At 37.1% G+C, this 27,344-nt stretch overlaps 1 protein-coding gene across 4 annotated transcripts in view; it reads left to right on the top strand.

Moving 5' to 3' along the window:
- CYRIA (CYFIP related Rac1 interactor A) overlaps positions 1–27,344 on the top strand; it is a 55,971-nt gene that overhangs the window by 13,762 nt on the left and 14,865 nt on the right. Inside the window, exons 2-4 of one of the 4 annotated variants that reach the window (XM_050972575.1) lie at positions 2,115–2,165; positions 3,977–4,045; positions 22,677–22,756. In XM_050972575.1, coding sequence (XP_050828532.1) covers positions 22,687–22,756 — 70 coding nt within the window. In that variant the 5' untranslated portion in view covers positions 2,115–2,165; positions 3,977–4,045; positions 22,677–22,686. Of the gene's footprint in view, positions 1–2,114; positions 2,166–3,976; positions 4,046–18,624; positions 20,835–22,676; positions 22,757–27,344 lie in introns of those variants that run through there. The other 3 variants (XM_050972574.1, XM_050972577.1, XM_050972576.1) reach the window with 3 other exon arrangements.

Genomic DNA, 27,344 nt, shown 5'->3' with positions numbered 1-27,344 from the left:
CTGGGAATTCCCGCTGCAGTTTGTGCTTGAGGATTGCGTGGGGAGAGAATCAAAGCTCAGGTCAGGATGCTCTAAGGATGAACTACCCTGAATTACTGGGATTGCCATTGCCATCTCTTGCATTTTTTTGCCTATGATTTAAATAGCACCAGGTTGGTAGAAGAGGTTTTAATGAGTCTGTGCTTTTTTCAGTTTTTACACTGATAAGTGTATTCAGTTGCTGCTCCTTTTTTTTGCGTTTGTATTTTAAATCAGAATAAAACTCATTGCTTCATTTTGGAACTTGTACTTTCTACTTCTTGAGTAAAGGACTTCTAAAACATGAAATAATGTTGTGGTTGCATAGTTAGGATAGAGAGTTTGGCCTCTGACACACACTTCCTCTCATTTAACTCTCCTCTTTCGCCTTTGAACATTATGTAGTCCTCTCTGTAATGTAGCTTCACTTAACTCCTTATTTCCAAATAGAATTAATTTAGCATCGCTGCTATTTATGCTTTGTTGAATACTGATCGTACAGCCTTAATTATTTCTTACACAGCAGGAAACCTTCAAAATAGCAGCTGTGTTTTTCCTTAAGTCAAATTGGTTGTGAACTATGACTGCTCAAATCCCTGGGAGGATAATAAGCTTTACTCCCAGCAGGTCCCCCAGACTACTATGCTAAGGGAACCGAACTGACTCCCCTGTGTCATTGTATAAATGCATTTTAACTAGAAGTAATTGACTTGCTGTAGCTTCCCAAAATAGTAAAAGAGAATTTTCTCTTCTGTGTTAATATATGATATATATATTAATGCATATATCATATATATTATATATATCCTTTCCTTTGAGAAGCATTTTACTAAAGTTTCAGAGTGCCTTCAGTCTATTTTTGCCGGGCTGGTGTTTCAGAAATGATCACTTTCTTTCTGACTTGCAAATTCTCCCAAGAACAAGAGTGGTTGCTCATAAATACATTTCTTCACCCTGTGGTTACGTCACAGTGTTGTAAGAAAGTGTCTTGATACTTAGTTATTTTCTGAAGTGAATAAAGTGTTCCTCTTCCTTCCCTCAGCTTTCCTATGGAAAACTCTGATACCAATCTTTGGATATTTATCTCCACTTTTAAAGGAATATTTTAACAATACCAAACTGGAAACTAAACTTTTTTGGAGTAGTTTATCTTCCTTCCCACCCATGGCACTGGCTTTCTCACTCAATGGCATCTCTCTCAATCCAAAATACCTCAGTGAACTTGCCTTGCAGCCCATTCCATGCAGTTATTGCTCACAGACAATAAATGATTTCTGGCATCTGTTTGTGGACTTTACCTGCTAATCATATTAATCCTGTAAATTACACTGACATTGTTTTTATATCCCATTTGATTTTGTGTTTCATTTTGTTTTATACTGAACAAAATTTAGATATCAGAGATATTTTTTAAAATATTAAAAAGCAGACTTCCAGAATGATGTATTTGATTAAAAATCTAGTTCAGTTCTAGCTACTACTTGAGTTGTGCTGAGGGATAGCTATTCTGCATAAGATGCAAAGGTTTTGTAGTTTTATAACTCAAATGAACAGGAGGTTCTCCTTGATAGTTGCTGGGGTTTTTTTTCCAAAATTTAGTTTTTCTATATAAATGTAATTAGTGCTGGAATTCCATAATCTTTCAGACCTGTGATTTTTGTTGATGTTGTGTCAAGAAGGAAGGGGACATGTTTTATTATATCTTCAAGTAGTAAATGCTGTTTTAAGCAGTGGTATTTACAGCTGATTCTTGCAGCCCTGTAGCACTGGAGGGTCGGGAGTTGTCTCATACTCCATCACTGCTCTGTGGGAAAGGGTGGGTGTCTGGGTTCTGTGCAGTGCTGCCAGTCCTTTCCCTGCCCTGAGGTGTTTCTGCAACAGTCTTCAGTACCCTGGTGTCGCTAGTATGAGGTTAATTGAACTTTGGCTCTGGGAGTAATGCACAGTAGAAGACACCTTGCAGAGTAGTCTTTGCTTTTGAAAAAATTGAAGTTTTTCTGTATTGAAAGCATTTAAGTAACTTTTCTGATTTTTCCTCATTAATTAAAACAGTTCCATTAATAATGACTCTTTTAAATAAATTTTAAAATCCACAGATTGCAGCCTCTGTTTAAGTATTGGGAAGGCTCTGGATCATCTTCAACAAGGTAAGAGTCAACTCTGGTCCTTTCAGACTTGCACAGAGCAGCTGTGGAGCAGATTTGAATGACAGCAGTGATAAATGAATGCTCAGCCCTCCTTGAATACCATCCTTTATGCAGTCTTGCTGTTGCACCTCACTGATGCTTTCAGAATGCTATCTGGGCATAATATTCTCACCTTGAGTTTTCATTTGTTTGCTTTTCTTGTTATAGAACAACAATTGAGGATTCATCTTCCCATATACTTATTTCATTTACTCCACTGTTTGTTTTGAGTCATTTCACTGTTATTGTTCTGGTCTGTCTAAACCCTTGGGACAGAATTGGCTTAGGCAGAGAGCAGAATTTGTTCACATCCTGTTTGAAGTCCTGGTTCTGTGATTTTTATGGGTCTTCTATTACCTTTTTTTATTTTTTTTTTCGAATCTTGATTGAGTCCCCATCAAAGTGTCTGAAATACAAGTTGCAAATACCATGCATTGCTACAGAACTGGAGAGAATTGTAGCCAGCAGCAAAATAAATCTAAAATGCTAAATGCTGAAAAAAAAATTATTTTTCCCCTAGAGAGAGGGAGTTCCCTGACTTGACCAGCTACTAATTGGTACAAAGATTTGTTTACACAGAGGAGCACTTCCTAATTAGTTCCTTGTGTGGGTGTTCTACTTGGGAAATTAGTGTTACATTTTGATATAATCTGCTTTTATAATGAATTGTTACAATTTGCAGTAAGGAAAGTATTTTTAGAGGGGGAAAAAAAGGAATCTGCACTGCACCACATGAGTTTCAAGAGATAATTCTTCTTTAGGCAGCAATCAAGGTTACTGTTTTGAAATTAAATGAATAAAAGTCCATAATTAGATTAAACCAAGTTTTTAGTTCCATATTTATAAATATAGCTGCAGAAACACAACTGCGTGTTTTTCAAAGCCAAAACCTAATGAAGCTGAATTAAGCTGATTTATGAACTGGATGGCTTGACCTCTGAGACTGTGAGGATAGTGAAACTGAATATTTGGGAAAAGTGTTTGGGAAGCTATATTACCATAATTGAGGTTATGGTTGAAATTGAAGTTCACTTCCAAGCTTTTCTGTAGTGGCCTTATTTTCCTTATTACTTTCACCTTTATTCCAGCAGCAAGCTTGCATCTCTCAAGTTATTTTATTTAGAGAGCTGAAAAAGTGACATTAAAATAGCTGTCTCTATAGAACCTTATGAAGGACCTGTTCCCCTTGTTTTTCTAGTGACATCCCCTGCCCCAGCACTTGGAAAATGAAATGATCACTATTGGACATTTAAATTACATTTTTTATTTCAGTACTTTCAAAAGACTGGAAAATAATTTCTGAACTTAGAACTGCTTTGACTGGACTTTTTTCAATATAAATATTGTTTTAAATAAATACAGCCTTTATACTAAATTGCTAAATGTTTTGAAAATATATTCTATTTCCATGATTTCATTATTATATCTTTTAATTCTTAATATAATGCATACCACTATCAGTGCACGTTATTTTCCTTTGGCTTTACCAGTCTTGGCAACAGCTTGTTATAAAATCCAATTTATCTCCTGAATCTATTCAGCAGAATTATATGATTTAAAATTTAGTTTGAATACCTGATCATTTCAACCCAGCTGCATTTTTTAATGGTATGACTACAAAAATTTTAAGATGTTATAAATCTCACTTTCAATAGAATAACTTCCATTTCTCATGGAAATTTCTTTTTTAAACTAGAAATTTTTATTGCAAAATTGAGATAGGGAAGAGCAAAGCTGACCCCAAGTGTAATCTTGAATGTTTTTCATGACAGACGGACATTGAATGTTTAGCATCGCCTCTTTGGATTTTTGAATGTGAATTGGAACCACTTTATTTCTAGGTAAGACCTAACTGTGTGTTTGTGTTAAGTACCCTCTTCCTTTTATATGTGAATTGTGAGAAAGCTAAAGAGTGAAGTATGCTGGACTTTCCTTTATGCAGTGTTCATGTGTTTGTTGAATGAATTCAATGTAACTTGAGATTTTAAGTGCTTATAGTTCATTTGTCCTAAATGTCTATGTTCCCTGAGAGAGACCACACCAGCCACTCTGTATGGTCAGTATATGTACAGGACTTTATTTTGTGATCAGGTGTATAGTTGTTCTATTAGCTCATTGCCATCTAGAGGAGTTAGCTGAGTGCTGTCTGCCCCTTCTCTTGCATCAACACCTTCACTCAGCAGGATGTGGCGGTTTAGGGAATTTGCTGCTGAAAATCTGTGGGATTGCAAAGGCTTCCCAGAGGATTACTCTTATGTCAGTTTAGACCTCTGCATCAGCTCCTGCAGATTCACACAAGTACTGGTATCAACACAAGGGAATCAGTGCCAGTACCTGCACTAATGAGTAGTTTTATTGGCTTTAAACTTCTTATTCTCTCTGCTCCAAGAAAATGATACATGAGAAGGACTATGAAGAGGTTGTTAACAGCTGCAAACTTCAATAGCTGAGGGGGAAGCAGAGGGTGATAGAGATGAACTAGAAGGTTTTGATCTGTAGATGTAATTAAAAGAAAATTTGTCACTGGAAATAAACTACTTCTTAGTGAAATACTAGAGGTTGTGCCAGTCCAGCTTCTTGTGTTTTCTACAAAGATTATAGGGACCAGAAGGGCCATCTCTGTCACACTTCATTTGCAGCCGAGTTGTGGTCAGCACTGCACCAGGGCTGCAGGGCTGAGAGTCACAGACATTGGTTCTGGTTGTGACCCAAACAGTGCTGTTTGCCAGCCCTTCCTGGATTCCTGGGAAGTGTGAAGCAGACAGGACATTTGACCTGGAGTGCTTGTAGCGTGTAACACCTAAAATCTGAAAGGCAGTGATATCTTAACTACTGTCGGTAGTAAGGCTGTGTGAGATAGCTTTGAGCCAGTGGTTTCTGAGAGAGATGGAAGCCACTGAGTATGGAAAGGATTCTCTAAGTTAACCCAGCTTTAGTAATAGTGAATGCTGCCGTTAATTCAGCTTGCTGTGAGAGGCATCCAACAAGTAGTGCTGTGGACAAAAGACCACAAAAACTTCCATTTGCAGACAAAAGCAAGCCCAACACAGCAGCAGCCTGACTGGGTTTCTGTCAAAGCCAGTCCACAGTACCCAGGTGGAGTCAGGGCAGTCTGTCAAAGTACAGGTGTTTGCTGATCATGTGGAGGTTTGTTCAAAAGAAATAGAGCCACCTGCAGAGGTGGAAGGTGTAGAGATTCATCACTTTAAGGTCACAAAGGATGTGGAACCAGCGTAGCTTCAAGACAGTAGTATTCCCGTTTCATTTCATTGGATGGTCAACAAACCCAGGTCCAAGGGAGGAGGTTGATGGGATGGGTGGCAGGAGAGACTTAAGATGAAAGCTCTGCAATCAGAACTTTTAAAATTTCTGCAGGGTTGAAAATTATTCTCTGTGTTTTAAACTACTGGCGTGAATTTGTAAGGACTGTATACACAACCAGCAAAGCTATTATGCATATTTTATTTTTAGGTTTTTCTTTCTCTGTTAAAAGAGCTTCCAACCTCCTATTTTGTTACAGTCATATGGGAGTTGAAATGGGAATTATGTACGTGACATACCTGTTAAATTTTATAATAGCATTTCAACTACGATTAATAGCCCAGGATGATCCTGAGCCAGAGAGGAGAGAATCTCAAATGCGGGTATTCAGCATGGACTTATCCAGTCCAGTGGCTGGGACTGAGATGAGTTGAAGGGAGATCTTAGAGACAGGACAAGTAGAATGAAAAGCAAAAATAAAAAGAAAAATTGTAGGAATGGAGATGAATACTCTTGATGTGACAGAAGAAACAGGAAATGGGGAGGAAAAAAGGGAGTGAAATGAGGAAATAAAGATTTGTTAAATTATGGACTATTTAATATTTAATCCATATAAAGTTAATAATACTAAGGCATAGTTGACTGTTTTTATTAAGTTCATTGGTAGAAAGTGATAAACTGGTAGGAATTACACCTGGTAAGAAAATTAGTTAGGTTTTTTTATTTTTACCTGATATATTTTTGAAGTCCTAACTGTTGGCTGTTAGATGTTTTACAGTTAAGACTTTTTCATAATGAAACCCTCAAACATGACTTTACTGATCTTAAAGATTTTTTTTTCAGACTAACTAAATACAAGCTGCAGAAACAGAAACATATGAAGATTTTTTTTGTGTGTGTAAAGTTCTGAAAAATCAAATCTTAATATAGAAGTGAAAAGCCATAACTAAATTCGAAATACTAATGCAGCAGAAGCAATTTTTTGTGTTCTGAAGTGTGAGCTGTTTGAGCTGTGCTGGGAACTTTACATGATAAGGGTTTCATTTCTGTCATTTCAAAGAGGAAAATTGAATCTTGTAGACTGTTTTTAAAATGGCCAGTATTCCTTACAACTTTTGAAAAATGTGACATGATTTATTGCTTTAGTTCTCCAGAGTTTGAATGTCCCTATCAGATTAAATAATAGTATAACTGTTTTCAGAAGTGTTTTGTGTATACATGTATATGGTGATCTGTTACTGTTGTTTTTTTTTAATGACCTTGGGAGCAGGAGAATATGGGGTGGGAAGGGAGTAAACTGTTTTTCGTTTTCAATTTCCTGTTTTCTAAGAATACATTGGAAAGTTTCTTAATTAAATAATATCATAATAGACACTTGGAAGATGAACGGTGATTATATTCAGGTCTTTACGTGGTGAGTATATTCTTATAATAGTAACTGCTTGACAAGAATTAGGCATCATTTTCCACCAAATGTAGTGTGAAGTGTTTAAGATGAAGTTAGCAATGCAGGGAGAGCAAGATCAAACATTTAGCCTAATCCAGACAATTAAGTTGGATGTCTGAAGTAGGCTTCACTAACTGCTTAAGGATTGATGTTGAGTGCCAGAATTAATATCTAAAGCCGAATCTCTGGAGTGAATTTGTACTTCACACACAAATGTGCCCTTAGTTTACCTTAGGCCATGATAACTTACTAACATCTCAGGTATCTTGATAAAATGAGGAGCACCGTGGTCATAGAATTTCAGAATGCATTTCAGACATTTTTTTAGAAAGTAATTAAAAGTTTATAAACAAGTTGATAACGTTTCACACCTGTGGCTGTTCAGTTTTTGAGCCTGTTTTTATCTCACAGAGTATCTTGTACAGGCATGTTCTGTATGGTTATGAGGAGTACCATTTAATGAAGTTTTTAACACAGGCCTCTAGTTAATTCATTGCCAGGTATTTTACAGATATAATGCATAAATGTGTTTCAGGGAGAACTGTGAGGAAAAGTACTGTGGTAATCGTTGGGATTGCCTTGTATTGTTGGGCAGATGTGTTTTCCCAAGAACTGGGCATACTCTCAATCTGGAATTCAGCTTTATGCCAGATTTTGGTCGGTAGTGCTAGACTGTGACTCAGAGCCTAAAATTAAAAGGCTTTTCCTGAGTTTTACATCCTCAAAGAATGATGGTTTTCCAGCAGGTGCTGATGATGAGTTGTCTGCTAATTTACAGGCACCTCAGTGAAACTTGGCGAAGTTTTTGAAATTAAGGGTAACATTTTTCAAAAGTAGCAAAAGACACTAACTCAGTTTCTTCTTCTGAAACAAAGGCTCTAATTTTTCACCCATGGGCTAAAAACAAGGCCTTGTATTATCTCTTTTTTAATAAAAAGTCTTTCAAATATATTTTTTTTATGAAAAAAATTGCAAGACCTTTTTTTGCAATGTTCACCTTCATTAACACAACTTGCTGACTTCCTTCCTCAGCTGCAGCTCTTCCTACACTCAGAGGTCAGCAAAGAGCAGGATCAACAAGCCACACATCTGGCTCTCTCTCTTTCCAACTGGAACAAAGAAACAATTTTTTAATGGCTTTTTGAGTTAATTGTAAACAATTTGGTTTTGGAGTCGCTGACTTGCAGCAAATGTTTGTCGTAGGCGGATGTAGGGAAAAAGGACTGTCCTAATGCAATTCCTCTGTGGCCAGCAAGGAGAAAAAAAAAACACTTAAAAAAAAAGGAAAAGGAATGTCTTACTCCTTGTAGCATTGAAGTATGCTGAGAATTTTGAGTGCATATATAGGATATTTCACGAGCTTAAAATATATCCTTTGATGAGGCAGAGAGACAGAAGTACTTGCTCAGTTAATTTTTCTGTAATCTTGTATAGAGTAGTACCGATTTTTCCACCCCATTTATATTCATGAGCTGTTTATGTATGAACAAACTGACAGTGATAAAAGACCAGGGACAAACAATAGGAATAGGGGAAAACTATTTTAAAATGAGCATTCTGTTCTCATACTTTTCTCTGGTATTTATATTGTTCCTAAAGGCATTTTTCCAGTAAACAAATTACAGAACCCTATATTTACAGTAATTAACCAGTAATTAATATTTTGAAAACAAATCCTTAAATAATTAGTTTAGTAGTTTTCTTACATTCCCAGTTGTCATAATCTTTTATACTCCCTAGAATCAGGTAGCGTCAGTACATCTAAATTATTAGAATTAGCTTTTTTTTTTAAAGGTTTATGTAAAGTAAACATTTGGTGTGACTTTTGTACTTTTGCACTTCACAAACAGGCTTGTTGATTTACAGCACTTCTGAAACCCCAGCTACTTTTAAAATATCTTGCTATAGTTTTATGTGTCTTAATCTGAACTCACATTGCTCCCATATTTTGGTTGCTTTGTTTAATATGTTTGTCATGATGGTTTTATTTTTAATCAGACCATCCTGTTAAATATTTGCAAATGTCTTGATCTGAAAAGGAAATTGCCAATGCCTTTTGGAATTATGCCAAAGCTTACGACAAAATTGAATAAAATGAATCATTCAAAGGAAATGTTTTCCATTGATTTGTTTGTGGGAAATAAAGTGTTCTGTATTATGATTATATTTTGTCAAAATTAGGTGTTTGGGTTGCTAATGCCACTTAGTGGATATCTGCCTTAACTGCAGCCTGTTCCAAGGCCAAATCAGGTGCCAGACAGCTTTCTTAATTTGTATATTGGAGTTTTCCTCCTGCCTAGAATATGTTGACTATGGCATGTTTTCAAGAAACTTAATTATCAGGTGCATTTTAGGAAGTTAATTACAGCTAGTTCATTTTTTAAATTAAATTTATTAGTATGTAGGAATTATTTATTACAGAATTTTGAACTTAGAGAAAAATAAGGATCTTAATTGCATATTTAATGTGATTTGAAACATTAAACAACAGTCTTGGTCACTTTGCACTGATTCTTCAGTTTAATGAAATATTAATTGATAGTAAGGTGATAATTTTGGTGGTTTAGGCAATGCTGTGCTTTAGCCCTTTTGGTTGGTGACTGGGCAAACAGTGACCTGGAACAAGCTGATAGTTCAAGAAATGATTCGAAGAAAGTAGTGAGTACCTTTTGTTTGATGTATCCAAAATGGGAGTGGGATAGACTCTGCTGTAGTTGGACTTTTTCACAATTCAAATAACTGGTGAGAGCAGGGTGCTGATAATGCCAAGGTAGGGTGTTTGATCCCCACACGGGCCATTCTCTTCAGAGCAGGACTCGATGGTCCTCGTGGGTCCCTGCCAACTCCCAATATTCTGTGATTCTGTAATTCTCCTTTGGAAGATCTGAAAGGTGAGATAGACACCAAATGTCTGTTGTACCACTGTCAGTGAAAGTTATCATTTCCTGAATATATTTTTTAATATAGATCCTTTTTTTGCTAAGTAGTTTGGATGGTAGTATTAATAATTTGGGGTATTGGATACAAAATGTAAATATATAAAATTCCATTTTTTATCTGATACCAATACATATATATGTATCTAATCTATATTGTATAATTATTTTTTTCTAATGTTAGTGTTTCAAGAGATATCATCCTTTTTGCAATTTAAAGGCTGTTTTTATGGAAAAGATTTATTTGACTTTTAAAACATGTATTGATTTAGGTCTTTCAATTACTTTTTAGTCCGTGAACTCTGTTCTTTGAACTTTTTTTTTATTTTAGTAAATTTCCATTATTTTCCATCAACCCTGATAATCTTCAATCACTGTATTTTTTTGCCTCATCTCTCAGGCTTTTCTGTATGCTCTTTTTATTTGTAAATCAGTTGAATAATTTGCAACTAAAATAGTAATTGGCTTAGAGGAAAATAAACCAAAATTCAATTTGCAGACATGTTTTACTGTGGTATTGTGGGCTGGTTAAATTAACAATGAAGATTAAAAGACAATACAAAGACTTTTGGTGTGAGTAACAGTGTTTTTTAGAAAATTTCTTCTCTTCTATTTGTTTACAATGAAATTAGGAATAATTGCAGGGTTTTATCTGCCTTCTGCCATCCTCCAGAGAACTCCCATCATCATAAGTCATGAGATAAGAGGAACCTGAGCTGTAGTATTCTTCTTAATGCAGCTGAAGTCACCCAGGCATTCCTCCTGCCCATAGATGGCTCTCAGTCACCAAACAGAAAGCTTTGGTTAAGTCAATGGGTTTAATCTTTTGATTTTGTTACAGTTGTAATCTGGATGTATCTAACTTTTTCTTTCTGTAATAAGCAGCCAGTTTTGAGTTCTTGGTTAAGCAAGCTCCTTTGCGAGTCCTTGTGTACATGCACATGGTGAGTGTTTGCATGTCTGCATGTCTAGTTTTTAAAAATTTTAAGTTTTTCGACAGAATTTTAAAATGTTTTTACATTTCCTATTTAAATAGTTATTTATAATTTGAAATGTTCTCAGAAACTAATAGATGGTGCCTTTTCAAGGATGCATTTATTTTAGATGTGACTTCTCTCACCTCTAAGTGTGGTGGCAAACTAGTTACAAGTGAAAATGAAACAGGGTTGTGCAAAAGTAAAATTTTAAATTTTGCTCTAAACCTAATATAGTGTATCTTGTATAGTTCCTAGTTCTAGAAGGCATGATTTGTCTTTGAAATGGGATTCAGCAAAGGCAGTAAGAAAGTCTTGGATGTGACTGCTTCCCTCCTTTTTTGGTAGCAGATAACTGGCATTTTAAAATTAGAGATCTCATCCTGTGTATCTCTTTTAGTCAGACTACTAAACCATTTCTTAATTCCGAGCTTCTAAGCTGCTTCTTGAATTCAGAAAAAATATTTTAATCCATACTTCTTGAAAAAGTGTAAATAGAACCAGTGTTTCTGTACAGATTGTACTGGTGCTAGGGCTGATGTAGCACATGGCAGATGCCAGGCAGGGATGCCCTGCTGAGAACCCTCACCAGCCTTGGGATCTCGCTGTGCCAAGCCTGAGCAGCCCCCATGAGTGTTCCACTCAGCCTTTGAGTGGAAATGACACTTCTGATAATTTCAGATGCAGTCACAGTTACCTTCAAGCTAAATCCTGAGTTTCAGCGGGAAGAAAAGGAAAGCAATCTGATTCGGTTTCTAATACAGGCATTGTTAGTTCTGAAATGTGGTTATTATAATATTGTCTGGATTATTTTGGGTTTTGCTGCAAGAATAGAGAAGGTAATGCCCTCGAGCTGGAGCCCATCAGAACTGCTGGCTGATCGTGCACAGGGAGGTTGGTACTGTTGGGCTGATCTCAGCTGCTGTGAGAGCTCCATGGCCTTTCTTTAGGTGGGAGGTGAGCTATGGAAACAGTCAGGGAGCTGGTGCACCTCATGTATAAGGAAAGCCTGAGGGGCTTGGGGCTGTTTAGCCTGAAGAGGAGAAAAGTGAGAGTAGACCTCATCAATGTGTGTGAAAGGGAGGGTGTCAAGAGCATGGACCAGGCTCTCTTTGGTGGTGCCCAGCAGTAGCACAAGAGGCAATGGGCAGAAACTGATGCGCAGGAAGTTCCACCTAAACATGAGGAAAAACTTCCTGTGCGGGAGCTGATTGCCGTGAGGAGCTGTGGATGGCCTGGAGGGGCTGTGGATGGCCCAGGCGGGCTGTGGATCACCCGCAGGGGCTGTGGGTGGCCCACAGGGACTGTGCATAGCAAGGAGGGGCTGTGGATCCCTCAGAGGGGCTGTGGGTCGCCCGGAGGGGCTGTGGACCCCACAGGGGCTCTGCATATCAAGGAGGGGCTGTGGATCCCTCAGAGGGGCTGTGGATCCCTCAGAGGGGCTGTGGATCGCTCGGAGGGGCTGTGGACGGCCCACAGGGGCTGCAGATAGCAAGGAGGGGCTGTGGATCGCCCACAGGGGCTGCAGATAGCAAGGAGGGGCTGTGGATCGCCCACAGGGGCTGCAGATAGCAAGGAGGGGCTGTGGATCGCCCACAGGGGCTGTGGATCGTTCTGCCTCAAGCCTGGGGTGGTGCTGTGGCGGCCGTGCGGCAGCAGGGGGCGCTCCCAGGCCGTCCCGTCCGTGCTCCGCTTTCCATGGATAATGGATCGTGGATAATGGATAGTGAATAAAGGATAATGGCTAACGGATGATGAGCCTCTGCAGGCCTGTGCGCCTCCCAGGGTGGGGAACCAACGGGCATGGATGGGTCTGGGACGGGCTGCCATCCGCACTGGTCAGTCAGCAGTACGTACATAGGTACAGGAAGGTGAGAGTAGGCTATAAAGTCACTACCGTGCATCAATTTTACTGTCTTAATAAAAAGTTATCGTGCAAATTTCATTACTATACTAGGAATGGCTTCCAGGAGTGATTGGAATTAATTACTGCAGAGCCTGCCAGGGTCAGTACATGCTTTCAATTTTCATTTACACTTACAAGAAATCTAATTTTTAATTAAAAGGATGGTTTTAATTCTGCACCATCCATACTAGTCCTTCCCTGTTTGTTATCTCAGGCAAATGACAGAATTGTTAATATACTCAGAAAAGTTGCAGTGGTTTTAGCAGCTCATGTTGAGGCACAAGGCTTGTTTGCCAGTCAGTGTAAAACACATTATTTGAAAATAGATTTACTAGGGAATGTACTTCTTAAAGTCTTGGGCACAATGCAAAATTAAGAATCTCTTTGGGTTTGCATCATTAAGAGGGCTAATGTTCTTGTCTATTAACGCAATTTTCAAGGCAGGCTCTTTTGCAGAAAAATGCCACACACCCATTCTGCTCTGTACGCCTTAATGAATTGAGTCTTTATTTTGAAAGTATGTGCACTAACAAAGTAATATCAGAAGGATTAAAAAAAATTACACTGAATTAATTAAGGAAGAAAGGAGGTGTTTATTGAAATTTATAATTTTCAGCAATTCCTGCATACTTACAGGTTAGAGTAATGTTTTGGAGAAAACCTTTTATTGTCCAATATTCAGTCTCCTCCTCTTCCATTAATGGTGAGAGCAGTCATGGAAAAATTCCAAAGTTTATCACCTTTCTAACCTGCCTTATGTTTAATTTATAGTCCAGTATAATGATTAAATATTTTTCCTTGATCTTTCTGTTTGTCAGTCTGTCTATCTCTGTGGGATTGATTTGGTTTTATTATTAAGGGGAATAATTTACGTTTGTATTTATGGAATGTCTTCTGGATAGTATCTCTAGTATATTACAGTATTTTGAATTACAATACTATTTTCCAGAATATTTTAATTCCCTTCTAGCTTAGTGCATGTTTTAAAAGGGTATTTTCTTCTTCTCTGCCTGTCACTAATTAAAAGTATTGAACAAAACCAGATCTATACAACAAATATTGTTTAAAATACCATCATCTTTTTCTTTTACCAGTAAACTGCTGACAGCTACTTTTTCAGATTTTCAGTGTTGTAGCAAATTTATGGTAGTAAATAACGTTTTCCTCATCTCCAGTCCAAGTTCCCTCTGTATATTTCTTCAATTCTGCCCTATGCTTATGCAGGTGTATTGATTCCTGAGCTTCCGTTTTGTTTCTCTTGTCCATCAGAATAACCTGTTGTGTATTTTCTGCTAAGTTTCTGGCACTCCGTTATCCCCTAAATCAACTTCCCAGGAGACCTGTCTTTCCAGGTACCTGAGAGTACTGAAACTGTTTTTGTCAAATCAGTTTAATTTGCCATTTTCTCCTTGTTTGGTAACCTCCTCTATTTTTCATTTCTTTTGTTTCCATCCTTATATTCAGTTAAGTCTCCCCATAACATCATAAAAGTCAATAATAGCCTCTCAGAAGGACATTTATTACTCCAGAAGCCTGTAGAGATGCATGGTTAATTAATCCTCCTGAAGTTTCTTGCCCCATTCTGTTACTTGAATGCCTCCACACTTCAGCAGAACCTTCTTAAACAGTTCCCTGGGTTATGTGGTCTCTCAAGCTGCTGTTTTGGGATGTTACCTGTTGTTTCTTTTTTTTTTTCCTCACCCAGACACACATAGAAATTTTTCTTTTACCTTTTTCTGAAATTTTAAATACATTTTAAAAGTATGCATTATCCTTCAGTTTATTTAAAGTGGATTTGTTTGGGGTTTTTTTTCCTAGTAGAACTCTTGTTATTTCCATCATCAGCCTTGTAACAGCTTTGTAATAGGTCAGCAAGTTTTCTTATTTTTATAATGAGATATTAAATAGGACCACTATGACAAATTTTTTAACTAAAAGCAGCAAACCCCTAGAAAGACACACATTTCATCTGTAATTCCTCAAATCTTAAGCTATTGGTAACTATTGCCAGCCATATCTGTCTTAATTCCACTAATGTCAATATCTTTGATTTAATTATTTGTCCTTTTAGTTTTTTAAGATGTTCTTTAACTTTTCCCTTTCCTAGGAAACCATACTTATAAAGACTGCTGTGATCCATATCTTATAAGTTATTACCCTCCAAACCATAATTACAAAATGGTAAAATGCATTATATCCTACATACTGACACATTCAGAGCATATCACTAGGAAGTATGCACTAAGAAATCCAGTCCCTGTAGGATTTATGTTTGACTTACTGAGATTAGATGTGCTGTTTTGGCATTTATGTATTAAAACAAGAAGTAAAATAGAAAGACAAGAAAGCTAGCCTGTAAAGACTTACTCCTGTTATCAACTGGAACAAGAAATAACTGGAAAATAAAATCACTTGGAGGAGTTTTTACCATAGTTGCCCAGAGAACTAGAATATGATGTTTTTCATCTTGTCTTTCAGACACTTGCATTGGATTTTCTGTGGGTATAATGAAAATACTCTGTGTGGCATAGTCAGAAGACTGAAGGATCAGCAGTCATTTATAGGCGGAAGGGACCAGGAACTTTTTTTTTCCTGTTTCTGAATTTTCACACAAAAGTCCTGTTTCTAATTCTAATTCTTACCTGATCTAGCATAGATTTTTCCACTCATTATATTCACAAATATTGAAACCAGATACCTTCTCAAATGTTCAAATTATTAGCTTTCCAAAACAGAATGGATTCTAAGATGGGTTATTTCTTTTCCCATTATGAATTTGGTGGGAGATGATGAGGACAAGAAACTTTTAAGAGGAAGATTGTAGTGTGGCTCTCTTACAATATTTTGGAGGAACTAAGTAAAACTCCACTTGGAACAAAATACAGTGATTTTATTTTGAAGGAAGAAACACTCAAACTATCCAAATCTGTCCTGTGTTTTCTAAAGGTGTCTCTCTGCTGTGAAAATTGATAGAGGCTCCATTTGTTGTGTACAGAGGAATTGTGTCCCTGGTTTTTGTAAAGCATCTGTTCAAACTAGGTTACTCTAGTTACTCTCTGCTCAGGCAGAAGGATCAAAGTGCAGCAGTACTTTCTTAAATTCAAGTATAATTTTACTCTAATTGCTTAATTGGATTTCTTTCTACATTTTTGTTGGTGCTTTTTTGTTTGTCTGGTCCGTGTTTTGTTTTGTTTTTTATTATGACATATGAATCAAAATCCAGATATTTTGGATGCCTGGTTTTCATTCTTTCATGATGGCTTCTCTGACATTATAGACTCTGAAAATATACAGGAGTTCAGTTCAAAGTAAATTCAGGTGTGAGGGTTGGCATATAGAAAAAAACCGCTGCTGGATAAGTTTTAGGTTCATCTAAGGTAATTTTTTCTTTTTTTACTTTTAATTTTAGAGAAACCACAAGCCAAGCTCTGTAATCCTTGAGGCTACACGTATTAATGTTGGCCAACTCTTTAAACATTTTATGATTACTGAAAAACATATTTGTCATTACAACCCATTTATTAAATCCCTTTGACTTGCATCACTTTTTTTGTTGGTTTTAATTGTGTCCTGCAATCTGCATATCAGTTAACAGCAAAAGCTCTTGGCTGGAAATGTTCCTTAACTAGGAATTTTAATAAAATGGTTGTTCAAAGAGGGAATGATTCTTTTATCTTGAGTTGCTTTCACCTTGAGCAACTTTCTTCTCTTATTGTACTTTTCACTTCTTTATAGCTATTTTCTGGCTTTGAGTTTTGTTGGGGTTTCTTTTTGTCTCTTTATACTTTACCTGCCTAAGGAATGTGTGGCACTGATTTTTCTTTGCTTGTGTTGCCACTTGGTGCTCTTTATGTATGTTATTTGTATTATGAAAACCTTATAAATCCAGTGTTTAGAGGCCAGCATTGGGGATAATTTCATTTTTCTGGAAAATGAATATGGCTTGCTTTCTGAAAAGGGTTTGGTTATGTTTTTGTCTTATCTATGCCTTTCTAGACAATACAGTACATACTTCATTTTCAAATATCTTTGGAGGTTTTGTGCAGTTATCACCCCAACACAAATGCATGCTATTTTTACTTTTTTCTTAGTATAACAATACCTTTTAAAACTTATTTTTAGAATAAAGTCCATAAAGAAGTAATACCATTTTTAAAAACTAACAGTATTTGCACAACTGAGACTATTAAATATTAAATATCAGGTATTACATTTTTCTTCATCAATGCAACTGCTGTTTATAAGATTTAAACACTTAGCAGTAAAACAGCTGAAGATAGTAATAATACCAAATCCATGCAAATATTCTCAATTATAAGAAAATTGAAGAGATTATTAAAAAGAAGCCTACTGTGGAATTTGATGGGAAGTGGTAGAAACATAGAATCATTCAGGTTGGAAAAGATCTCAGAATTCATTGAGTCCAGCTGTTGACCTGATCCTGCCAAATCCACCGTGTCCCTAAGCATGACATCCACAAGTCTTTTAAATACCTCCAGAGATGTTGCTGACTCACCCACTTCCCCAGGCAGCTTGTGCCAGTGCTTGACAGCCCTCTCAGAATGGAAATTTTTTCTAATATCCAATCTAAGCCTCCCTGGTGCAACTTGAGGCCATTTCCTCTTGTCTTATTGCTCGTTACCACTTTGCTGGTCCTGCTGGCCACTCTGAGCCCAGCCTGGTTCATGTTCAGCTGCTGTTGACCAGAACCCCCAGGTTGTTTCCCTCTTGGCCACTTTCCAGCCACTCTTCCCCAGCCTGTAGCATTGCAGGGGTTGTTGTGACCTGAGGGCACACCATTGGCCTCAGCCTCAGTCCAGCCTGTCTAGACCCCTCTGCAGAGCCTTCCTGCCCTCCAGGAGGTCAGCACTCCTGCCCAGCTGTGTGTCATCTGTGAACTGACTGAGAGTGCAGTCGATCACAGAATCATTGAGGTTGGAAAAGAGCTCCAAGATTATCGAGTCCAGCCTCTGACTGAACACCATCCTGCCAGCTAGAGGCAAGTGCCATGTCCAGTTCTTTCTTGAGCACTTTTGGAGCGGTGACTCCACCACCTCCTTGGCCAGTCTGTTCCTGTGTTTAACCACTCTTTCCATGAAGAAATCCTTCCTGGTATCCAACCTGAGCCTCCACTGGTGCAGCTGGAGGCCATGTCCTCTCATCCTAACACCAGTTGCCTGGGAGAAGAGACCAAACCCCACCTGGCTCCAGCCTCCTTTTGGGTGGTTGCTCAGAGTTTTAAGGTCTCCCCTGAGCCTCCTTTTCTCCAGGCTAAACATCCCCAGCTCCCTCAGCTCTTCCTCATCAGACTTGTGCCCCAGACCCTTCCCCAGCTCCATGGCCCTTCTCTGGACACGCTCTAGCACCTCAATGCCTTTTTTGTAGTGAGGGGCTCAGGGACACAGCACTTGAGGTGTGGCCTCACAACTACAAATCCCCTTGTCCAGTTCCCATGTAAATATATGAACTGGGACTGGCCCCAGTACTGAGCCCTGGGGAGCACCACTGCTGTCCAGCCACCATTTGGATCCAACTCCATTCACCACCACGGTTTTTTACCCTGTGTAACTGTCCAGGCCATGAGCAGCCAGTTTCCCCAAGATAATTTTTTTAATCTTGCACTTCTGCTGTTTCCTTACAAGCATTTCAATAAACTGTATGAGTGAATATCACAGTGATTTGGAATCATGCTTTTGGTCTGAGAGACCTTGAGTTTGTTCAGATACTGGTATATTTTTGAAACCATGATTAATTATTCATGCAGTAAGCTCAGTTCCAGTACCTTAATGATGCTGATGTGCTTAGTACATTTCCCTCAGACTGTGGACTGGATGCCTCCTATCTCTACCCACCTAGGTGTGCCACTAGAAGTTATCATTCTGAATCTTCCTTTGCTACTCCTGAGCTTGGGAGCCTTTCTCCTGAAACTCCCAGTGGAGCTGCTCATGAAAACATACACAAGCCCTGCTTTTGTTAGGATGATCTAAATGAGGTTAAGCAGTAGGTATTTGCTGACCCAGCTCATTTTGACAAAAGCCTTTCAGACCGTGTTTATGTGAGAAGACAGATTTAGGAAATATTATTTGGCAAAGGAACACTGATGAGCTGCAAAGGCTTGAGCTGGTGCATGTGTCCTTTTTTACTAACACAAAGTTTTAAAGCTTTGTCTCTCTGTTACATCTTCAGTGTACTGCAGTGATGCTGATGGTGTTGAATGGTACTGATTAAATTAGTCCTGTAAGAGAAGAAATCATCAGTACTTCTCTAGCAATTTGTATAGTACTGTAGCTGTTACTTGAAAGTGGTGCAAAACTCCACACTTGAGAATTGTGTAGTTCCTTAAAGCAGTGTGTAAACCAAAATATTAAAGAAGTGTTGAATAACACAATATTAAGTGTTCAGTTAGTAATGCCCAGTTTGGGAACAGTTGCTGTATTTTCAAAAGTGGATATAATAGATACATTTTGGTATACTTTCAGTATATGTATGTAAAATCCATGGCAGATTTGTAGGGTTGAATTCTAATTTTTTTTTGGGGGGGATAGTATTTTGTATATCACAATTTAGAAATAAACTGATTGTTTGAGTGGGGTAGAAGGAATTTATTTTCCCATACAAGGTAATACCTCTAGAATGTTGAAACTAAATCAGTGGAATTTTAGGAACATAGTTATTTGTTGGAAAACCAGCCTGTGATATTTAGTTCAAAGTTCAAGTTTTAAAACCTGCTACTGGATAATCAAATGCAAAATGCTAAATGTACCTTCCTGTTCATTGCTGGGTTATGGTTTATTTATGTCTCTGTGCTGCTGATGAAATGTTGAGCATCAAAAATTAAGCAATGAGCTTTAAAATGTCAACAATAACTTAAAAACTATTTTCTATATGCTTTCATAATATCTTAGGGTGAGCTTTAATGGTTTGGAAAACAATAGGGAAAAATGCAGGCATCATTGTCAACATGTCATAGTTTTTAAAGCATAGTTACAAACTGGAATTTTAAGGGATTAAAACACTAAAGAGAAGCTGCTAGGATTTAGTGGTGCAGCATCAGCAATATTTTTATATATGCATTGAGTCTCAGTTCAACATTTAAACTGATTTTACAGTAAGTAAAATAAAATGCTTTCCAGTTTAATGAAATAGAGTTTTATGCTCCTATGTTAAACCTTTATGATTTGCTTCTGTACATCAGCTGTTATTTGCATTTCTCTTGCAATCACAGGATATATATATAGACCTGCTCAGAATGTGTGCCATTAGTTACTTTGAAATCTCATTAAAATTATCCTAGAGGTGACTTTCAGTTCCTGAGGTTTAGAATATGTTATTAGAGTTTTTGAGGAAAGACAGTTTGAAAGAGCCAAGTACTGGGAAGCAGCAGGCTATGCAGAATAAAATAATTCAGTTTGAGGCAAAGATTTGCATTTATTAGCACTTCCTTTAAGTTTGGCCTTTAACTTTGAAACTAAAATTTAATGCTGAATGATGAATTACACTTGAAAGTGAAAGTTTCATGGAACCAGATGTTGCTTTTAGTTTTGTATTTTAGGAAACCATAAAGAAATTATATAAAAAAATAATTAAAACAGGTTTAGGAGCTGCCTGAACCATATTTTTCTGGATGTTGATGTTGAATATGACTATTTTTGGGGTTGATGTGCTTTAAAAATGGGTGGTGTCAAACCAGAGCCTCCAGGATCATTGGAAAATGCCACCTGCATGAACACGTGTGTGTATAAGTTTGTGGTAGGCTTCTGTTCCATACTTGTGACCTGAATAGCTGGATCAGTTTCTACACAGGGTTTGAAGGAGAAGGAATAAAGTGAAAAACAAGCTAGGAAGTGTAACAAAAGTTTTGGAAAAACACTCAAAAATCTCCCAAGCTGAGATGTGCTGTACTTGTTTAAGAAGGATCAGAGGCAGAGCTTGGGCACATGACCCCAGGCGACTCAATGCAAATGAGGGAGCGTATCCTCAGGTTTTTGGCACAGAGGGTTCCTCGCTGTTCGAAGCATGCTATCAGCTAAACCAGTTCTGGATGCAGTGCAAGCTTTGGCAGCAGAAGAAATGCTTGGGTACTCTCTGAAGATTGAAGGTGATGAGGTAAGTTATGGCTTAAAAAGAGTTGAAAGTGAAGCATCCAAGCTGAGTCAGTCATGTCGATTGTGATAGTATTACATAAAATAATTTTTTGTGATAGTATTACATAAAATAATTTTTTTTTCAAGGTTATGAAAAGGAAAACAAGTGTGTGTACTTTATCGTGTTTCTCCTGGCTGATGTTGATAAAATGTATTATACCAGTGTGATGAAAATACTAAATTATTGAAGATATAAGTTTTAACACTGTATAAAATCTATTTTGCTCTGTTTGCATGTTTTCCCCCTTTGTAGGCTAATCAGAAAGTCAAACTCAGTATATAAGGTGCTGATCTCGTTCTGAAAGTAAAAGTGTAAATATTTTTCCTGCATGTAATGAAAGTAACTTTATGAATAATGGAAAATGTTTCTTTGTGTTTCAATTTTGTATATGCAAGATATTGCTAATTACAAAGGGCTTGACAGTCTGCTCACAGGATTTGTTCTGGAGAGAAAACTTTGAAGAAGTATTTAATGCAAAACAAAGCCATTTCTTTAACAATAACCTTGCTTACATGAAACTGCATGTTCTGAACAGACTATTGATTAAATTTATATTATTTTATGTTATGACTGTGGCTGCTTTGAAATCTCCAAGCCTCACATAACTTTCCTAGGTTTTACTGATGTAGAAATACATCCTTTATATGCACATAGAAATTAGGGTTGATGATACTTTTCCTACTGTAATGTGGGAAAACTTGAAAAAAGCTTTGTCTCCTTATGTGGAGTATCAGCCATGTACATGCTTAGAATAATTTTTTGTGGTCTGATTTCTTAAGTGGGAAAAGAGTTAAACTGAATCACAGATGAACATCAGATGTGATCCCCAAGAGCCATGGTTTAGAGTGATGAGAATATTTCTCTTTGAGGCAAAAATCAGTTTTCAATCTGTGTTTCAAATCTAAAATTACATTTTTCTACATCCCTCCAGGCGGATCTCTTTATCCTGATACATGCTTTTCATGGTTTAATTTTTTTCTGTCTTCTGAGAGAAAGTTTAAGTTTGACCAAGAACGCTCTTCTTCTACACGGTGTTAGAATAACTTCCCTTCCTAAGGACTCTACTGGCAAAAAACCCTTTTTTCAAATCTCTTTCCTTTTTATCTTCTGTAGAGACTTGCTTTTTGAAGAACTGGTCACTTTTCCTTTTGGAAGTTGTTCATAACTTGAAATGCCAACAATTCCAAGATGATAAAAGATAGGAATAACAGATAAAAAATAGGGTTCAGACCTCCCATTTTTACTCTCTTTCTTTTTTTAAAATGCATACATACACTTTTAAAAGCTAAAAAGCTTTTTAGCTGTTCTCTTTGATAGAATTTTGTAGTAATCTTTTTATAAATCTTACTGACTAGAAACAAGTAGATTTTTTTCCTTATAGTGAGTTATTTTCTTAAAATTACATGGATTTTTGCTGAAGATCTAAGACAAGTGTTAAGATGTCAGTTTTTAATTTGAAATGGTATTAAGTAATCTGGAGTCCAGCAATTTAGAAAATTAACAAATAGAGATGTAGCTCTGAGTTTATTTCTCTTGCTAAGTGAATAAGTTCATAAATATCTGTTTATGCACTAGGATGTTATCCTGATGTTTAAATTCCAATTTGTTGAACAGAATTATTTCTGTGTTTATCTGAGGTCTTCCTCTTCCTGCATAAATGTCACAGAATTGACCATCAAAATGTTTCTCATGGTCCAGAACTTGTCAAAATGTTGAATTTTTGATGCAGATTGTGTCAAGCTCTTAGCTGTAGTATTCTGAGTTTACATGTATAACTGTTTATGATTTTGTTGCATTTACTAGGTTTGCTGGGATGGGTAATCTTCTTAAGGTCCTTACCAGGGAAATTGAAAACTATCCACATTTTTTCCTGGATTTTGAAAGTAAGTTCAATTACAAGACAATAAGAAAATCTTTTCCTTGACTTAGCAGCAAACTGAGGAGAAACTTTTAAAATCTGATTGCTTACAGTGTGTATTTTCCAGCACAACCAATCTGTCCAAGTCCTTGTCTCTAAAATAATTTGTTCACTCAGGACTCCTTTTCTCTTCCTTTTCTATTTTTCAGGAGCCAAATGGGAAATCTTTTAAAAGTTCTCACTTGCACAGAGCTTGATCAGGGGCCAAATTTTTTCCTTGACTTTGAAAGTGAGCAAAGCTTCTTGCCTGGCTTGCCTTCTTTGCTTATTATTTCCTAATAAACTGCATGTGCTTATGCATCATAAAGCAATTCAAAAGGGATTTGCAAACAAATCAAATTACATTTCAGTAGAATATTACTTTCTGATATTTATAAAACCATACAAAATTACTTCATTCTGAGCAGACAAAAGGGCAGAGAGGCAGATATGAAAGTAAAACCCTACCTTGAATTAAATTCAAAACATTTATGAGCCATTGTTAAGCTTACATATGAATGAACTCAACCTCAGCTTTCTTTAACAAATCAGGATTAAAAAAATTATGACTTTTTTCTTGAATGGAAATATATGTGGAAATAAAAAGCTGGGGAAAAAAAAGCTGGAAAAAAAAAGCAGTGGAGGTGGAACTATTTTTGCTTGCTTCAGTGATGATTTAGCGGGGTTTATAGTTTCTAAAAAGTAGTGAAATGGTCAGTGTATGTGTTTGATTGCATCTCTCTAAATAGTTATCAGTTATCAGGCATGGTTATCAGTTGCAGAACAGTGTTTCCAATTCCAGTTCTCTTGTCACATCTATATTTGATCCAAAGCTGTTTTCACTTCTGCTGACTACAGTTTCCCTGCAACTTCTTCTAGACACTGTCACCAAATCCTTTAATATGGGTTTACTCTGTCTTCACCACATACATGAAATACGTTTTATTTGGAACAGGAACAGTGTGTGACATTTTGCTTCTTAATACCTCTGTTCTAAAAAAAAAATAAACCAAACAAAAAATTATGAGAAAATCAATGTTTTTAAAATGCTTTCCTCTTGTAGCATGGTTTAAAAGAGCATTTCAGGTGATTAGACACATATTTTATCATCTTGAAACAGTTTTGTTCATTAATCATTTATTCCTGAATTATTTTCTGAAATAAGTAACTGGTGTGTTATGAGCATGTATGTCTGTGTACATTCAGAAGCACTCCTTCAAAAAGTCATTTAAATACATATTTAAATCTGATGAAATTGTTCAAACATGCATTCTTAGATGAGAGCTAGAATGTATGACTAGAACTGTGCACATACCTTAATCTTCTCATCTAGAGCTTAATTACCTCATTATGAAAGATTAGTTTTAAAATATGAAATAAAGGTTAATTGGTTAGTTTGGGTTTAGGAGGAGTCCTATCCCTTCTTCTTTGTCTATATAATTTGAAAACTTTGCTGTCATCCCAGGATGTCAAACCTCTATCCAAACCACCACTTAATTTTTTTGTACCAAGCTTTTGAGGGCCTTGACAGAGCTCTGTGGCTTTGCCAAGCTATTGTGAAAGCTTTCAGCTGCTTTGAGCTTACAGGTTTAATCAGCCCCATTGTGTCCTTCTTGGCAAGAAAGTGTTCCTGACCCAGGCTGCAGGCTTGGCAGGAAACAGGTGCTCTGGCACTGGGGAGCCTTGGTAGAGGTGGTGGTGAGAGGGAAATACCAAATTTGTTGCCTTGGCAGTGAAGGTTGTTTTTCATTCCACAAGCACGTGGCCAAGAACTGAATGAAGTACCCTCTCCCACAGGAGGTACCAGTGGTTAGGGCACACTAGTCAGGCACACCTACCTGGAGAGGAACAAAACTGTCATCTCCAAATTTTAGAGAATTAAATGCTTGTAAGTGAAAGTTTAAAAGTTTTTCTCTCTAAATACAGTCCTAGAGGTTTTTAGTGGCATGAAATCTATATTGGCACAAAGAGATGTGATTAAAAAAAAGGGCTGTGGATTTATGCTTTGGTCTCCTGTAACTGGCTGTTGTACAGTGGGAAAGGACACTCTGAGTGAGAGGACATGGGTCAGAGTCTGGTGTGGGTTTGCTGGACATGTGGCTTTCTGTGGCCTCAGCTGTCAGTTTGAGCTCATGGGTGAACATGGTCACTACAGTTGGCCATTCAGGGGATGACACATGTGTTGAGCTGATGTGTTTACTGTATTCATTATTTGCATCAGCAGCTTGCTTTTTAGTTTCTGTGGGCTTTTTCATTAGCTGGCTACAAAAAAAAAAAAAAAAAAAAACCAAAAAAAAACCTCACCAGTTTTACAATCGCCTCTTTTCCCCTACTTTCATGCAGGTGTCCACATTGTCCACATTGTCAGTTGCAATTCTTTTTGACACCTCACATTATTCTTCAATACAAGAAAATCAAGTTTTTTAACTCCATGGTCATACTTGAAAAAACTTGAATCCAGCATTAATTTCAGTTAATGCTGTATAGCAGAAGCAGATCTGTTTGCTCCCCAGTACTCATTTTAGAGTTGGGCAGGTATGCTGGGTCTGTGTGGAGAAGAACATTCTCCATGCAGGTGGAAAGGCCTTTTCTTTAAAGGGGTATTGAAGACTTAATGCATTCAGCCAAACTATTCTTTTTTAAGGTTTACTGAAAGGTTTAAATAGAGAAAAATAATTTCATCCTTATTAGAAAGTGCACCACTTTGCTTTTTACACTTGGATCTTGATGGGAGTATTTTTAATCAAGCTACTACTATTGATTTTATATCATTTACTTTACTTTAATTCCTTCTTAGTGCTCAGCTTGAAAATAGTGTTAGGAAAAGTGAGTTCCTGGCAAGTCTTGAGAGTCTGTGGCTTTTAGGATTTCACATCAAATTCTCTTGAAATGGATTTGTCAGTTTTGCCAGTTCAAGAACTGTTTTGTTCTTTAAATGTTGACCTTATTTAAATTAGTTGCAGATAAATTAATTCTGGATATTTGAGCTCTTTCTGTACCATCTTAAAATTGCTCTTTTTTGCAGAAAATCTATTGTCAAATCACTGCTGCCTTTTTCAGGCAAAGTAAACAAATAATTCTACAGGAATTCTTGGAAATAATTTGAAAGTTGAGGCAACAATTTAACTGGAATCTAAAAGACTAAAACTTATAGATTATTCAAAGATGTCCTTAAGTGACACCTTCAGTCCCATCCTCTCCTCAAATACTTCTTATAAGATGTTTCTAACCTTAATGTGAACAGGCTCTTTTTTACTGTTAGCTTGGTGGATTTCACTTGAGCCTAGTTAAATCTCTCTCATCCCTTCCAAGAATCTTATTTTCTAGGATTCCCCCACATCCCCAGAAAGATTAATGAAATTTTCAGTTATTATTCATGTACGATTAAAAGGGTCTATTATTAGAATATGTCTGGCAGCAGAGCAACTGCCCACTTTTCACATAATAGGCTATTAATTAATACTCTTGTTGCACAGGCAGCAAGGCTGAGGATATAATCTGGGTCCAGCCTGTGGGAGGTTGCACTCAATTCCCGAGCTGTGGAGTGCCCTGAGGCAGAAACTGCAGCTCAGTCAGAGAGGTGCTGTGTGTCCATCCCCCATCCACCACAGAGCTGAAGCTGGGCACTGATCTCCCTGGCACAGTACCCTGCCTGGAGCCAGTATTAACAATTTTGTGAGCTTCACTTTATTCTAGCTAGTATAGAGAGAATGAAATGAAGAAATCCCTTGTAGCCTGGATAGGGTACTGTTTCTATCCAATATTGGGGATTCATTAATGTATGGATTGTAGCAGGTTCTGGAACCTGTAAAGTGCATTACTTGCTGTAATTATAATGCCTTTGCTCATTTCTGAGCTTTTCTTTTAATTTTGTCCCAGATTGGCATGGAAAAAATCATTGTCATGGTGACAAATCTGAAATAGGGCTTTAGCATTATGCAGTTAAATATGTATACTGCTCTCTAACTTGCTGACTGAGGGATTATTTGCCATGTTCAGCAGTGGGCATGACAAGAAAAGCTGAAAGCAGAGCCCATGAAAGTTCTTGTTTAACTCACTTTCTTTTGCTATGCTGAGGAGGCCAGAAGAGCATGGTATTTTTATGAAAAATATGGTTCTACATTCACTGAAATGGAAGAACTAACCAGCCTCAGTGGGAATCTTCTTAACCACCAAAGGGTAGAATGAAGTTCTCAGCTTTTGTTCTGCATTTCGGATTCAGAAAGGGTGTGTGAGTTGCAAGTGCTTCTTGTAGTCCTGTTGTTAGTACTCTTCATAGTACTGCTCTTTCTTCATTAAAATTGATTACTGAGGTATTTTTGTACTTCATTTGGTATTGATAAAGGCATCACATCCTTTCTGTATTTAGTCTTATCCTATGAATACTAATGTTTTACCTATCTGGAAGTTTCTATGTTTGCTTCTAATGCACATTTGGTGAAGGATGAGGTAGATAACTAACCCTAACTAACTCTGTTAGGAGGGTTTTCTGAAAAAAATGACAGGTATTTTGCTAAGAAATTAATCATGACCCCATTTTCATGCCCCAGCATTCATCTGAAATTCTTAATGCA

This window comes from Serinus canaria, chromosome 3 (genome assembly GCF_022539315.1).
Source record: "Serinus canaria isolate serCan28SL12 chromosome 3, serCan2020, whole genome shotgun sequence".
NCBI classification, from domain to species: Eukaryota; Metazoa; Chordata; class Aves; order Passeriformes; family Fringillidae; genus Serinus; species Serinus canaria.
The sequence above is the reverse complement of the archived record's forward strand: the minus strand, read 5'-3'. Positions and strand labels throughout refer to the sequence as shown.